Raw genomic sequence first — 14,630 nt, 5'->3', positions numbered from 1 at the left:
AAATGTCTGGCTTTAGACGTAGTTTTTGCCCAATCGTCTTTATCCATAAATAAATTGAAATCAAACAACTAGGCCTATTGAATTACTTGTCAAAAACACCCAAAACATCCTTTGTTCTATCAAATTCTAACACAATTCAGAACACTTTTCAGAAGGGTCTAAATGACCAAAAAGAAACATCATTCCAATAGGTAGAAGACGGCAACTCCCATGAATACCTTGTAAAGAAAAAGTAATGGACAGGTTCCGCCACAAGGGGCGCTATTTTACTATTTTCTTCGTCTGAGCTAGAATCAACCGGAAGTGGCCTGTCAAAAGAACGGAAAAAGACAACCGGATTTCCAAGCTAGGTAGCCCAAGATAATAACAACAGAGGGTCGTTGTTTGTCTGCATGAACACCTCAAGGAGCTACATTTAAAGACAGGAATTTCTGTGTATGCCAGGTAAGCCAACACACAAAATCCGGCTCAGCTAGCTTCTCAACAGTACGTTTATGTTGGCTTTAGCTTGCTTGCTAATGAGCCGAGTTGGCCACATAGACTGTAAAGGGTTGGCTTCCTTTAACGTTAGCTACCAAGGCGGATCCAGCAAGCTGTCAACTCAATTGTCTCATCTAACTAAACCTATAGGGCAAAGTAAAGGGTAAGTTCGGTTATTTCAAAGGCATTTTGTGCATGGCGGTCGGTATTACCACAGACTCCAGTGTATTACTTTGAACTTGGCTCACGTAACAATGCAGCAACGTTATTGTGTTTCATGACACTTCTCCCTATTATGTTGTCCACCCTCTTCTGTCGTAAAGCTAACTTTACCTCACAGCTGCTGGGTTATTTTTATTGCACTGTGTGGTTGTTGCAAATGGGGTTAACTACAGAATGAAAACCAACCATTGTATTAATTTAGCATTTGTCCCCCTACATAGCATTCCCCAGCTTAGAAATCAATCAATATAGAGACGTAGACGTTAGCCTCTTAATGTCAGCAGCTAACTGATTAAACAAGCTAAACATAGTTAGTTAGTTAGTCAAAGATAATGTTCACTTATATAACTTCTGAAAGACGAGTATACAACGTGTAAAGGCTAAGGGGAAAACAAAATACTTCTTTACATTATTTCTTCTCACGTGAGTGTTATGTAAATATAGCTATACAAACATGGGCCAGTCAATAGATGATCTCATCATTGTTAAAGACTGTTCCATGCAATGTGTCAAGTAAACATGCTTGTGTTCTTCCTGTGGGAAGGCACTGCAGCCACATATCGCCTTGGCTTTCTCAGTTCAAATCAGCTGTGACGTTTTGTGATGCTCCACATAAGATCCCTCCCTGAAATCCCAGTCTTGCATTGTCCTCTCCTCCCTCTCTGTCTGGAAAGTAGGACGGGATGTGAAAGTAGAAGAAAAAAAACTTAGCACTTGAGCCTTATCTCTTTTGTATTGGAGTTTAACCCATCTGAACTTGCTATAATGGCTTTGAACAGGCGACATTCTTCTACCCCGCGGGTGAGTAACATGGACACTCAAAATTGTATAATATCTCATTTAGTACATAGGTGTTAAGATTTGATGGAGGAACTCAATCAGCAGAAGCTATTCACATTTAAATGAAGAACACCTTTAAAAAGATGAGGCTAGTGGCACTCACCTTACAGGGGATGTAGGATTCACTTTTTTGCAAATCGGTTGAGTAGATTCCGTTTCTGTCCTTAATGTTTATCTCTTAGGCAAGCTTTGGTTCCTGTTAACTTGAAGTAGAATTAAGTCTCAATGATTTTGCAATCTCTGTGCATCTCTGAAAGTAGCAACAGCCTGTGTTCTATCATGAGGCTCTGATACAAACGGTTACTTTCTAATCCAGTGTTCTGCCCTGTGGTGTAAAACTGTGAGTCAGCGTGAATTCACATGTTCCCATAGCTCCATAAAAGGGTTAGACTCCACTGAAGTCCTAGTTTGTCTTGAATGAGCATCTTTGTGTGAGCAAGTCAGGGACATGGCTTGTTTTTTTATTAGGGAGTCTTCTGTGGTCCAGGACACATGACTTGGTGCATGAGTGTGTTTCTGTGATTTGTGGCCTCAAGACTCTGTTTTTATTGAATATTTTGGATTCCTAACACTGCTCTTTATCAGCTGGAACAGGGAGAAACATGGGTCATTATTATTGTTACACTTAAAACAATGCCTTTTGGGTGTTTTTCGAACATCATACTCCCACCAAACATTGTCTATTTGATTAATAGTGATAGATAAAAAGATACCATGGTTGAGGAATTCTAAAATGTTAACATAATCAGTATGCAATGGTGCCTGCCTGGCACTGCCTGCCATTTAAACTTTATTTTTCACCTTTTGCTGATGTTTCTCCCTTTTTCTCCCCCATCTGTATTTCCCATGTCCTCCAGCTGACCAGCCCATTGATCAGCAAAATGAGCAGCGCAGGAGTAGTGGAGAGTGGCAAGCCTCCAAAGGTAGGTCACCTTTCAGTACACACACAGAAGGAAGAAATGGATAGAAATAAAATGCTTTAAAACAAGTATATAATGACTCACCGTCTCTCATCCCTTCGTCCCTGCTCCTCCTCTCCTAGGTTGGCAATCTAGTGGAGGTAATAGGGAAGGGTCAGCGTGGTACCATTGCTTATATCGGCGCCACCCTCTTTGCCTCTGGGAAATGGGTGGGAGTCATTCTGAACGAGGCCAAAGGCAAGAACAATGGTACCGTGCAGGGGAAGTGCTACTTCACCTGTGAGGAAAACCGCGGGATATTTGTCAGACAGTCCCAGGTTAGTAACAGAAGGGTGTTTAGATGTAAATGGGAATTGTGCACATGAGGGGTTGGATGGCCCCCTGTTACTCTGGTGTATCACTGATCCTTATTATACTTTATTACTTGTTTCAATACACCAGCTTCTAAATGCTGCCATACTGAGTAATAAAGTGTTTTGTGGAGCTGATTGGCTTAATCAATTTTGTGTCAACTCATCTGGCAATGGCTTGAATGTAACTGACAGTCATTTATATAAAAAAGTTACGCACTACAGCTTTAACATGTCTTAGAGTTCATCCAGTTTGCCCAGTTGCCAGACCTATGTATGCAGGGATACATACAGTTGATTAATCATACACAATAATAACTCATGCAACACATGAAAACAAGTCTCTGTAGTGTTATAGAATATCCTTGATATCTTTTTTTCTTTCTGGTTTTATGATTCCAAATGAACATTTGTCTGTTTTTCATCTCCATGTTGTTGTGATCCTAACCCCCATGTTTGTCTCTGTCACGCTGTACAGCTCCAGGTGGTGGAAGATGGCTCCGGTGCCACCTCACCAGACTCTTCATCTGAATCCAGCTTTTCAAGGATACCCAGACAGAGAGGTGAGTGTAAGCCACAGCGGAAAGCTAGAAACACCATTTACTCAAAGCTATTAACGGCAGCTAACAATTCATAACCTGTTTTTCCCTCCAGACATTCCCGAGACTCCCAGAACAAGCAAGCAGGTAGGCAACCATTGCTTTGCGTCTCACTGCTTTTTCTTTGTCCCTTGTCAGTTTAGTTGTATGTTGTTCAATTTCTGAGTGGATCTTTGTGAATGTATCGTACGTTATTCACTTTTAAATCAACTTTTAAAGTCAATACTTGCCCCTTTTCAGAGCAGTTATGTATAGTTTTAAATGTGTTGAACAAGACAAGTAAAGCAACTATATCATTTCAAAGTGGTAATGTGACTGACAACCCCCTCTTGTCCTGACCAGAAGTTCTCTGTTTCAAGATGTCTTCTCCTCTTCTGTGCAATGCAATGGAATTTCTGTTTTGCCTCCCAGCTTTTGGGTTGACTTGTCCTCTTTGTTTTTTTTTGAAACACCCTTTGCAGACACCTGCGAGCGTTAAGAAGGTAGAAATATCTAAATTCAACACGTTTGCTTTTGCCTTGGTTGCTGTTATTCACACTAATGTGGCCACTCATCTTTGGTTTTTAAGTGACCCCTTCACACGCCGACGTTTGCACGGGACATTGTGACATCACTTGTTATGGATAGATGACATTTTCTCTGGTTTTATCTTGGTTTTCTGTGGCCATGCTCCATTTCATGCTCCAGATGTGGTTTTTTGTTTGCCCGCTTTATATTTTATTTATGTTTTTATCCCGGTAAAGGCATGCTGCATACACATTAAGACGGAGAGCAACATTAAAGACAGTCATGATGGTGTCTTTGTCATTCCTTTTGACCTCACAGTTCAGTGACTTTTTGCGTTGTTGCATGAGTTCACATACTGCTCCTACTTGCTTAAGTCATCAAGACTAACTGTTAAAATGGTGCTAAATTGTGCATGCAGATGTTGAGGCTATTATCATTGGATTATGAATTAACAGTGGGTATGCTTCCTATGTGCTGCTAATCTCTTATCTTGCTTCACCACTGGACGTGTGTGTGTGTGCGTGTGCTGTGTGTGTGTGTGTTTTGCCTATCCCTCTCTCTGCAACTCACCTCCTCCTCTCCTCCAGTCCTCTTCCCGCCGCCCTGCCAAGGTGAGCTTGTCTACCGCTGACAGGGGGAACGGCAAAACAATGAACTGTTTTGTTAGTTTGTGGATTTCAACTTTTTGCGGGGGCTTTGCAAGTTACGTCAAGGGCAGAGCTACAAATGTTTTAATGTTTTGTCTTGTGGCCATGCATATTTCTGCATTATGATACCCTGACTCAAGCATGTACTACTATTATATATATTTATAAACTCTTCAATATGCGATTCCCCAGATTTTAACCCCCAGCGAAGGTCCTCTTTGCATACTTTTAAACATGTTTTGGAAACTGAAATACATGGCATTAAATTAAAAGGCATTCAGTATTAATTTAGATTCATCATGGCTGCACAGTTGAACTATTTGGAGGGCTACGTTGCATGTGGCCTATTGCAGATGATTTTCATCTGAAGAAATATTTGCCATAAATGATAAACATTTTTTTTTTTTTTTATAATTATGCAGTACCTTCTATGACCCATAAAAATAGATAACAACTCAAGTATTGCATTCTAACATTTTAAGCTGTGTCTAAAGACAGGGATTATATGTCTTGCCTCTTCGATGTTTTCAAACTCATTTTCGAAAGCTGGTTGCATTGTCTGCACTTGTACAAATGTCACAACATACAGTGTGAGCACAATCGAAACAGGATAGTGGTATATAACTGACTTGGTATAAAATGTGTTTTAATAAGAAGGCTCACTTTTGAAGCTGAGTGAACTTTTTTGAGAGTCCTAACCCCAGTCTCTCTGATCACACTGTGGCAGTTGAGCACTCCACGTGGGCTCATGCCTGCCACCTCCCTCCCCTCCCTCCTGGTACGCCCCGGCAGCCGCACCAGCCTGTCACGCACGGTACAGTACGCTCTGTCCACTCTCAGGGCAACTCACCTGTTGTGGGAGTGCTGATTTGGGTTGTCACTGAAATCTGGTGATTTTGTTGCGCTTCGGTGCACTGGTGAAGGGCTCTACCAGATAAAGGTGAAATTATTATTGTATTTTATCACAAGGTAAAAACCAGCGGGAAAGCATTTTAATCAGGAATCTTTACTCTTCAACGGGGTTCGTAATAGTTGTGTGTGTGGAGATAAGCTTCTCCTGGCTTTATAATTGGACTGTTTACTGACCTTCAAATACTTAACACCTCAACATTTCTCCTCTCCTCCACTGTTTCATCCCTCTCTCTCTCCGACACACACCTGTGTTGGTCAACAGGCGTCCCGTGAGAGCCTGTCGTCCTCTCTGTCCGGTGATGTCAGCGAGGCGGGCCTGTCTGCACTGGGAGCTCCTGTTACGCCTCAGCCCAGTGGATCGCCTGCAGCAGTGGCGGTCTTTGCTACTACAAGCAAGGTGGGTCACTGACAATATAACAGGCAATTTACAACTAAAATATTGCACCTAAAAGCATATAATCCAAATATTATTTAGTCTCACATTTCATATAAAGTCATTATTTCATTTCCATCATATTTGTCATTTCAAATGAGCTTGTCCCATTTCGTCATTGTTTGACCAGGCGGAACCTGCCGTTTCCAAGCAGGTAGAGTTTTTTTTCTAGTGGCTTGATGCATGCTGATGATATATGACATGAGTTTACTAACATGCCCATAACATCCCGAGGCAATATGACCTTCAGCACACTATCTCTACTCTTTAAATCTGGTTTTGTTATGTCGTCATGGTGAATTATAAGGTGGTGAATGCATGGTTGAACACTTTGGAGACACTGAATGAAATAGTGTTTGAGGGGAATGGATGGATCTTTAAGTTTTTTTTCTTCAATCATTCTAGCAGAGGTTTGTTTTTGAGGCGGTGAATTTGGAGGTTATAGTCAAATGATTGAGGGAACTCTTTGCAAATGAATGTGTCTGATCTAACATCTACCTTCTTTTCTTCTGGTGATAATTGGTCAATGTTTCTTTACACGCATGAAATCCAGTGAATCCTCTACATGTGGCTAAAGGCAGCAGCACATTCAAACTCTTCCCTCACATGTCCCCCGCTCAGGAGGAGGAGTCGATGCGAGCGCAGGTCAAGGACCTGGAGGAGAAGCTGGAGACGCTGAAGATGAAGCGCACTGAGGACAAGGCCAAGCTGAAGGAGCTGGAGAAACACAAGATCCAACTGGAGCAGCTGCAGGAGTGGAAGAACAAGATGCAGGAGCAGCAGACTGACCTGCAGAAACAACTCAAGGAGGCCAAGAAGGTACACAGGAAAATAAATCATTCAAAATACATCTGAATTACAGTAGTATAGAGGGTTTGGAATTGGAATGAATTAGTATTTTTTCCAAGCCTGTAGGAATGAAACAAGCCACTCCACTGTCATCATACATGACTTTCTTAAATTGCGTTCTTAACCTCCTTCCCCCAGGACGCCCGTGAGGCCCAAGAGGGCAAGGAGCGCTACATGGAGGAGATGTCTGACACGGCGGACGCCATAGAGATGGCCACGCTGGACAAAGAGATGGCTGAGGAGCGCGCAGAGTCTCTGCAGGTGGAGGTGGACTCGCTGAAGGAGAAGGTGGAGGAGCTCTCCATGGACCTGGAGATCATTCGACATGAGATCTCAGAGAAAGGTCTGTATTGTAGGCTAATCAATAAAGTCCATTTAATCCCTTATTTATGTGTTTCTGCCTCTTTCTTTCTCCCTGTCATGTCTTCAGTTGTGCACTTGTTTTTTGCTCACTGCGTCGTCTCTGATTTCTCTCCATCAGGTTCCGATGGAGCCGCCTCAAGTTACCAAGTCAAACAGCTGGAGGAGCAGAATAGCAGGCTGAAGGAGGCGTTGGTTAGGTCAGTCACGCGTCTGAAAAGCTCCTTTTGAATGAAATATGCATTAAATTATTTTTCTTTTTAAGCTTGACAACATGACTTGTATGAATTTCCCGTGTCCTCTTCAGGATGCGTGACCTGTCGTCTTCAGAGAAGCAGGAGCACGTGAAGCTGCAGAAGCAGATGGAGAAGAAGAGCACCGAGCTGGAGACTCTGAGGACACAGAAGGAGAAACTGCAGGAGGACGTCAAGCAGGCAGAGGCCACGATCGATGAGCTGAAGGAGCAGGTACGGGCAGCCAGAGAGCCAGTCTCTGAGGCTACTTTCTTAAGGTTACACAACCGAGTCAGACTCATTTAACTGCACTCATATGCTTGCTTATGTGTGTGTTTGTGTGTTTACCTGTGCCAGGTGGATGCTGCTCTGGGCTCAGAGGAGATGGTGGAGACTCTGACGGAGAGGAACCTGGATCTGGAGGAGAAAGTCAGAGAGCTGAGAGAGACGGTCACTGATCTGGTCCGTACAATCTCATTTATCAATCCTACTTTCTTTTTAAAGATAATGTTTTGCCACTTTCAATGCTTTATTTATACTGCAGAGAGACAAAGATGAAATGGGGTATAGAGGGTAATGACATGCAGAGAACGACCCAGGTCTGCTGCGAGGACTGAGCCTCATGGGGGAGAGGGAGGGACGCTATAACCACGAGCGCCCCCATCAATCATACTATTATAAATTTACATTTACTTTATCACCAGCATTATGGTAAAAGTAAGGGAAGATAAATATGTTGATAAAAGAGAGCTGTTAGTTAATGAATATCCTATAACTTTGTTTTCTGTCCCAATAGGAGGCCATCAACGAGATGAACGATGAGCTGCAGGAGAACGGCCGGGAGACAGAGATGGAGCTGAGGGAGCTGGTGGACCTGAGTGGAGCCAAGGTCAGAGAGGCTGAGAAACGTGTGGAGGCCGCCCAGGAGACTGTAGCCGACTACCAGCAGACCATCAACAAATACAGAGAGCTCACCATCGGGCTGCAGGTGGGTGGAGAGGAGGGGAAACACACATATGCTCTGGGAATCAATTGAATGACATATACACTGACACTGTATGTGCTTTTTCCCCCTCTCTGTCCATCAGGAAGCCAACAGGGAGCTGATCAGCCAGCAGAATGCAAACGCTGAACAGGTCCAGCAACCCCCCGCTGAGCTCTTCGACTTCAAGATCAAGTTTGCAGAGACCAAGGCCTATGCCAAGGTAGGACACTTCACCTGTTATCATGACAATTGATGGGACTTCACCAGTTTGACACCTCTGAGACTTTCTGCTATCATCTGTCTTCCTATAGGCCATTGAGATGGAGCTGAGGAAGATGGAAGTGGCTCAATCAAACAGACAGGTGTCACTCCTCACCTCCTTCATGCCAGACTCCTTCCTGCGTCACGGTGGAGACCACGACTGCATTCTGGTCCTTCTGCTCGTCCCCAGGCTCATCTGCAAGGTATGGAGCAGTGGACAGTTCACTTCAAACATATTTTTATGGAATCCTCATTGTTACGTTAATTTAAACTCCAGATGCCATGCTTAGTTTGTTTGTCTAATAGACACTCCTTTATATGTGTGTGTGTTCTACCTGGTAGGCTGAGCTGATCAGCAAACAGGCCCAGGAGAAGTTTGACCTGAATGGGAACATGGCCCCAGGAGCGGGGCTAAGAGGGCCTCCAGGAGAACAGCGCAGTTTTGCCTCAGGACTGGTTTACTCCCTCAACCTGCTGCAGGCCACCCTGCACAAATATGAACAGTGAGCATTAATGTGTCAGAAATTAAATATGCTGTTGTGATTGGAGAAATTTGAAGTATTATGTCTAGTGCTGCCGGAAGTAATAGCAGAATTGATCTGTTGCTGTAATATTGCAAATCGTATTCCGCTAACAAAACGGTTCTTGTCTATTCTTTCCCCTCTCCCCTGCTCTGCTTGTAGGGCTCTGAATACCTGCAGCGTGGACGTTTTTAAGCGCATGGGAACACTCTACTCTGAAATGAGTTTCCATGAGCGCTCTCTGGATTACTTCATCGACCTGCTGCATAAAGATCAGCTCGATGAGACTGTTCAGGTGGAACCTCTGACCAAGGCCATCAAGTACTATCAGGTAACATAACCAAAGTTTAGGGTTTTTTAAATTAATCTCTGACTGTTCAACTTGTTTTACAAATAAATAAACTGTATATACCAAACGACCATGTTGTATGTTCATCGTCACATGTGTATACTTAGTCAAATAGACATTGACACCATATACTTTTTAAACAAAGTTTCTCACTGTTGCTTTTGTCTTTCAGCAACTGTACAGTGTCCATCTGGCCGATCACACTGAAGACTGCACAGTGCAGCTGGGTGATCACATTAAGGTACTTAATGCTTCTTTTGCTTTGGGATTCCCTTGACCTATTAATTTAAGATGTTGATAGTTTCACCCTAGTAGACAGTGAAAAGCATTCTGCATTCTTACTATTTGTTTCTACAAATAGCAGCATATTCCATTTCACTTGATCCAGGAGATATCCCAAAAATGTGGTCAAAAATATCAATAATCTCAAGGATTTTGACAAGCTTAGTCAAACATAAATGAGAATGTAGTAGTAGAGTTTTCTTATTGATCCCTCTTTTCCCTTTCACCGACAGTTTACCCAGAGTGCCCTGGACTGCATGGGAGTGGAGGTATCTCGCCTGCGTGCGTTCCTGTCCCCAGGTCAGGAGAGCTCTGGCCTGGCTGTCCTCCTAAAGGACCTGGACACTTCCTGCTCCGACATCAAACAGTTCTGCAAGAAGATCCGCCGTCGCATGCCCGGAACAGATGTAGCTGGAGTGCCCGCTGCTCTCAATTTTGCATCACAGGTATGATGGGATACAGAAACAACACACAGTAAAATAAACCAGAGTTCAACATGACATGAGCAACATGGAAGTTATTTTTCCATACTATTAATATTATCCCTTGTATAATTTATCAACACGTTCTCATGATCATTGACCATCTAACGCGCACACACAGTATACATTGTGTACATAAGTATACATTTGACTGGTATCTGTCTTGTCTCACCGGGAAGGTGTCAGAGATGCTGACGGAGTGCAGGCGCCAACACACCCGCGTGGTGGCCGTGCTGCAGGAGGTGGCTGCAGCCGGAGCTCAGATGATCGCTCCTCTGGCAGAACAGGAGGGGCTCAATGCTCTCAAACTGGAGGACATCGCCTGCAAGGTCGTGGAGCAGGTAGTTAACATGTGAATAATCAATGTCAGGTCTTTTTGTTTGGCTTAAATGGAGCAATTGGATTATTCTATTTAGCATTTACATAAAATAAGTTGATTTAAAAGACACTTTAATCTCTAAACTAAACCGCTCACTGCCTTTTCTAGTTCTTTTGCATTGGAGCAGATGTAGGGATTGTATTAGCTAGCAGCTAGCTGTGTTATTTTGTACTGAATCTACATTTGTTCTCCAAGGTGTATTGCTCTCAAGGCCTCAACGGGCCAGAGTGTCTGCGTCAGTCCTGCTCTTCCGTCATCGCTACCATGAACAAGATGGCCACCGCCATGCAGGAAGGGGAGTATGACGCTGACAAACCACAGGGCAAGGTATATTCACAAGCCTTAATATTTTCAATTGAAACATTCAAATCCAAGTATGTTTCTGCTGTTTGTCACTCCCTCCCTGTTCCCATTCCTACAATTTGATTCATGTCTATCATCCTCAGAATCCTCCAGTGGAGATGAGAGCGTCCTCCGTTAGGGCTGAGATGACTGACGCCGAGGGTCTGGGAGTCAAACTAGAAGACAGAGAGATGGCCATGAAGGAACTCAAGAAGTCACTCAAGATCAAGGTGACACACCAAAACACTTCTAAGTCACTCAGCCTTTTCTCTTTTGAATGGTTCTAAAAATGAGTCTGCCACTTTGAAGTGAAAATAATCGGGAACCGGATCTGCCTATTTAACATGGTGGTACCTCTCTCTCTCTCTCTCTCTCTCTCTGTTCCAGGGCGAGGAGCTGAGCGAGGCCAACGTGCGTCTGAGTCTGCTGGAGAAGAAACTGGACACCTCCACCAAGGATGCAGATGAACGGGTGGAGAAGATCCAGACCAAACTGGACGACAACCTCGCCGTACTCAAAAAGAAAGAAAAGTAAGCCAGCTGCAGGAATTAACCGAGGCACATTTCACTTTCTTATTTTCCTGCTCGCTCGCTCACATTCCTCTCCGCTCATCTTCAGGGAGTTTGAGGAGACCATGGATGCACTGCAGGCCGATATTGACCAGCTGGAGGCGGAGAAGGCAGAGCTGAAGCAACGCATTAATAACCAATCCAAGATGACCATCGAAGGCCTGAGAGGCTCTCCGTCCTCTGGGATTGCCTCCATTGTTCAGGGATCAGCAGGAGGTGAATTACTCTTTGGTTGTGGTCATTTTTGTTTGTAAATGGCGATGCTGTGTTTGGCCTCTAATTCAACTTTTTGAATAACCAGCTAATGATCGGATTTTGGGAATCACAAAAGTCTTAGTCTTTGGAAAGATGGTCTAAAATACAAAAAAAAAATCATAACATTATATCGGGGGGTAGGGTGTCTTAATAAGCTTTTATAAAAATGCAATTGAATATAAATGTTCATAAATATTATCAAAATTAGTTAAAAAAAAAAAGGATATGACAGGACTGTGTGGGTGTGGCCGTATCAAACGGTCTCCATGGCAACAGTCATTGTTTTTATGTGTGGCAGAGAACTGCTGTGATTGGTGTAACATACTTGTTTAATAAGAACCAGAGCATAGCCTGCCTCATCTAAACCGAATTCCTGTGAAGTTAATCAAACCTAAATGATATCTTTCATTCAGATTGATAAATAAATATGCCTAACTGTTTTCAGATGCTTACCATTTTGCAAATAACTTCCCAAATGACAAAGTTAGAAGGATTTTTGTGGATTTGGGTTTACAGGGGCTTTAATGAGTGATGTGTTGCCAGATGGAATGTCTCTCACCAGTCTGGGTTTCTCTCCATCAGGTCTGCCTCCATCCCTGGCAGGACCAGTCCAGGTGGTGGACTCTCCTCTCCTCCAGCAGCAGGTTGAAGCGCAGAGACTGGGAATTAAACACCTGAAGAATGAAAACAACAGACTTAAGGTACACTGGTGCTGGTATTATTGTATGTATTGTTCTATCCGTCCAAACCCTGGTAATATTGACCTAGAGTATACTTGACTTCCAGGCAGAGAAGATGAGAGCCCAACTGGCCTCCCTGCCTCCACTCTGTCCTCCCAAACTACCACAAATGTCCAAGGACAGCTCCATGCCACCTGAGGGACTGAACACAGGCATCTATCGCAGGACTGACCAACTGTTGGCAACCCTGCTCAAGCTAAGCTCCGAGGTTAAAGTGGTGGACGTCACCGGGAAGACATCAGGTTTGTGTGTGTGTCTCACTTTCTAGACCTTCCTCTCCTGTGTGTAAGAGTTCATTTTAATTTTTTTCCCTCAACCTTAGTTAGTGCCAGTGCCCAGCTGATGGAGCAGACCGCTCGCCTTCAGAACCTCAGTAATGCTCTGGACAAACTCAAGGTGACAACTAATGATTTCAATCTATTCACCTTTACCTTGCCATCGAGCTGTCAGCGATACAAAAGCAAACATTGGGACTCTTTTCTGTTTCAGGGAGAAGTAGCTGAGCATGTAGTCTCCCATCAGCCTGGAGCAAAGGTTTCCTCAGATTTCGCCACCTTCCCAGTCTCCTCCTTTGTTAAGGTAGACCCATACAATACAAACATCCATCATCATTTCAAGATTTTAAAAGTTTCCTCTTTTCTAATCAGAAGATTTCACACATGCATGTTTTTTTCCCCAGGCCAAGGAAGAGAAGCAGGGAGGAACAGTGTTTGTGGGTCGTGTTGCCATTCCCTGCACCCATGGACAGGAACAGGTCCACCGCCTCGTCCTATCACAGCAGCAGTTGCAGAAGGTTCACCGTCTCCTCATGGCCTGAGACTGCAGGCCATTGGCCAACCACTACGATTGACAGCACATCAAGAAAAGCTTTTGTTCTTTATTCTCATTCCATCTTCAACATTCTTCTATATATCCCTTTTGCTTTTCACTATTCTCAGGAAATTGTATCCAATATAGGTTAACACTAGAGCACTAATAAAACTGAGACATAGCAGATGTAAATCGGATTGGTGTTCATTAAGTCAAGAATGGATTTGACTACTGAATGTAACATTATGAAGGTGTCATGTTTTCATCAAGTGTGTATGCACCGGTTTTTACCAACTGTGGGAAAGGCGAAGGCTAGCCTAGCAACAAGTATTATACTCTACTTGCACCTATTGATTTGTTTCCCCCCTTTGTATCTAATGTATTTGTAGTCATTCATCAATTAAAAGCAAGAAAATTACTTCTGAGAATCAGTCAATTTTTGACCTCTGGAAATGTTTGCCTGAAACAAGGGTTAAAGAGAAATATAGGGTTAAAAAAAAAACTTACTTTGTAAATATTACTGTGATGTCACAGTAAAAGACATCACAGTAATATTTACAAAGTAAGTTTTTTTTTTAACCCTATATTTCTCTTTCTGTGATGTCACGAGAAAGAGAAATATAGGGTTAAAAAAACACTCTTTCTGCCTTTTCTCAGGCTAGGATGAACCAATTTCAATTTTTTTTGCACATTTATACTACGTAGGATCTCAGAATTCAATACACCTTCATATTCCCACCGGTGAAGTAGGCCTTTAAGAAAACGGAGCACAGATTTAATGGGAAAAAAAGTTTCCATGTGTTAGCCTACATTCTTAAATAATTTAGGATGGCAGGAATTTTATCTAAGTACTGAACTTTAGTTTGAGGTGACAAGTTGCAAAAATATGGTTGTGAAATATACAAATATACACACACACACACACACACACAACAATTACATGATCCATTTTAGTCACCCCAAAATAATCACTTCAATGTTACTGAACATTTATTAAAATAAATGTTAGTTATTTTCTCCAACATCAGTAACAACAGCATGGCATATTAATGTTTGTAACAAAGCCTCTTATATTCCTAAACTGTTATACACAATTGTAGCAGAATTACTTTGAATCCTGGCTCAGGCAAACAGATCCTGATACATCATAGCAAATCGCTGTAATTAACTGTGATGTAGAAATAAGTACTTGAGGCCTAAAAAAAAATAACAATCTTTATACCATACTTATGTGGGACATAAAGGGCCATCAGAAGGATCATTAGCTGTAATAAATGATTCATTTTAATACAAGTGTATTGTC

The 14,630-nt window shown here is 42.7% G+C and overlaps 1 protein-coding gene across 4 annotated transcripts; it reads left to right on the top strand.

Moving 5' to 3' along the window:
* Positions 1 to 306: 306 nt before the first annotated feature.
* Positions 307 to 13,739, top strand: LOC307269261 (dynactin subunit 1-like). Of its 4 annotated transcripts, XM_080052160.1 has the most exons (31): positions 307 to 444; positions 2,400 to 2,465; positions 2,585 to 2,779; positions 3,291 to 3,375; positions 3,467 to 3,498; positions 3,873 to 3,893; positions 5,293 to 5,379; positions 5,740 to 5,874; positions 6,041 to 6,064; positions 6,532 to 6,729; positions 6,898 to 7,102; positions 7,241 to 7,319; positions 7,427 to 7,586; positions 7,710 to 7,814; positions 8,149 to 8,340; positions 8,441 to 8,557; positions 8,649 to 8,801; positions 8,941 to 9,101; positions 9,282 to 9,450; positions 9,641 to 9,709; positions 9,984 to 10,196; positions 10,412 to 10,573; positions 10,807 to 10,938; positions 11,058 to 11,183; positions 11,341 to 11,483; positions 11,572 to 11,738; positions 12,360 to 12,478; positions 12,564 to 12,759; positions 12,840 to 12,913; positions 13,007 to 13,096; positions 13,197 to 13,739. In XM_080052160.1, the coding sequence occupies exons 2-31, from the start codon at positions 2,424 to 2,426 to the stop codon at positions 13,332 to 13,334; spliced, it is 3,789 nt and encodes a 1,262-aa protein (XP_079908286.1). In that variant the 5' UTR covers positions 307 to 444; positions 2,400 to 2,423; the 3' UTR covers positions 13,335 to 13,739. The 4 variants fall into 4 exon arrangements, with proteins under 4 accessions (XP_079908286.1, XP_079908288.1, XP_079908287.1 ...); XM_080052162.1 differs by lacking the exon at positions 5,293 to 5,379; XM_080052161.1 differs by lacking the exon at positions 6,041 to 6,064.
* Positions 13,740 to 14,630: the final 891 nt, after the last annotated feature.

The sequence above is a fragment of the Ammodytes marinus genome (assembly GCF_949987685.1).
Source record: "Ammodytes marinus genome assembly, chromosome: 23".
Taxonomy (NCBI): Eukaryota; Metazoa; Chordata; class Actinopteri; order Uranoscopiformes; family Ammodytidae; genus Ammodytes; species Ammodytes marinus.
The sequence above is the reverse complement of the archived record's forward strand: the minus strand, read 5'-3'. Positions and strand labels throughout refer to the sequence as shown.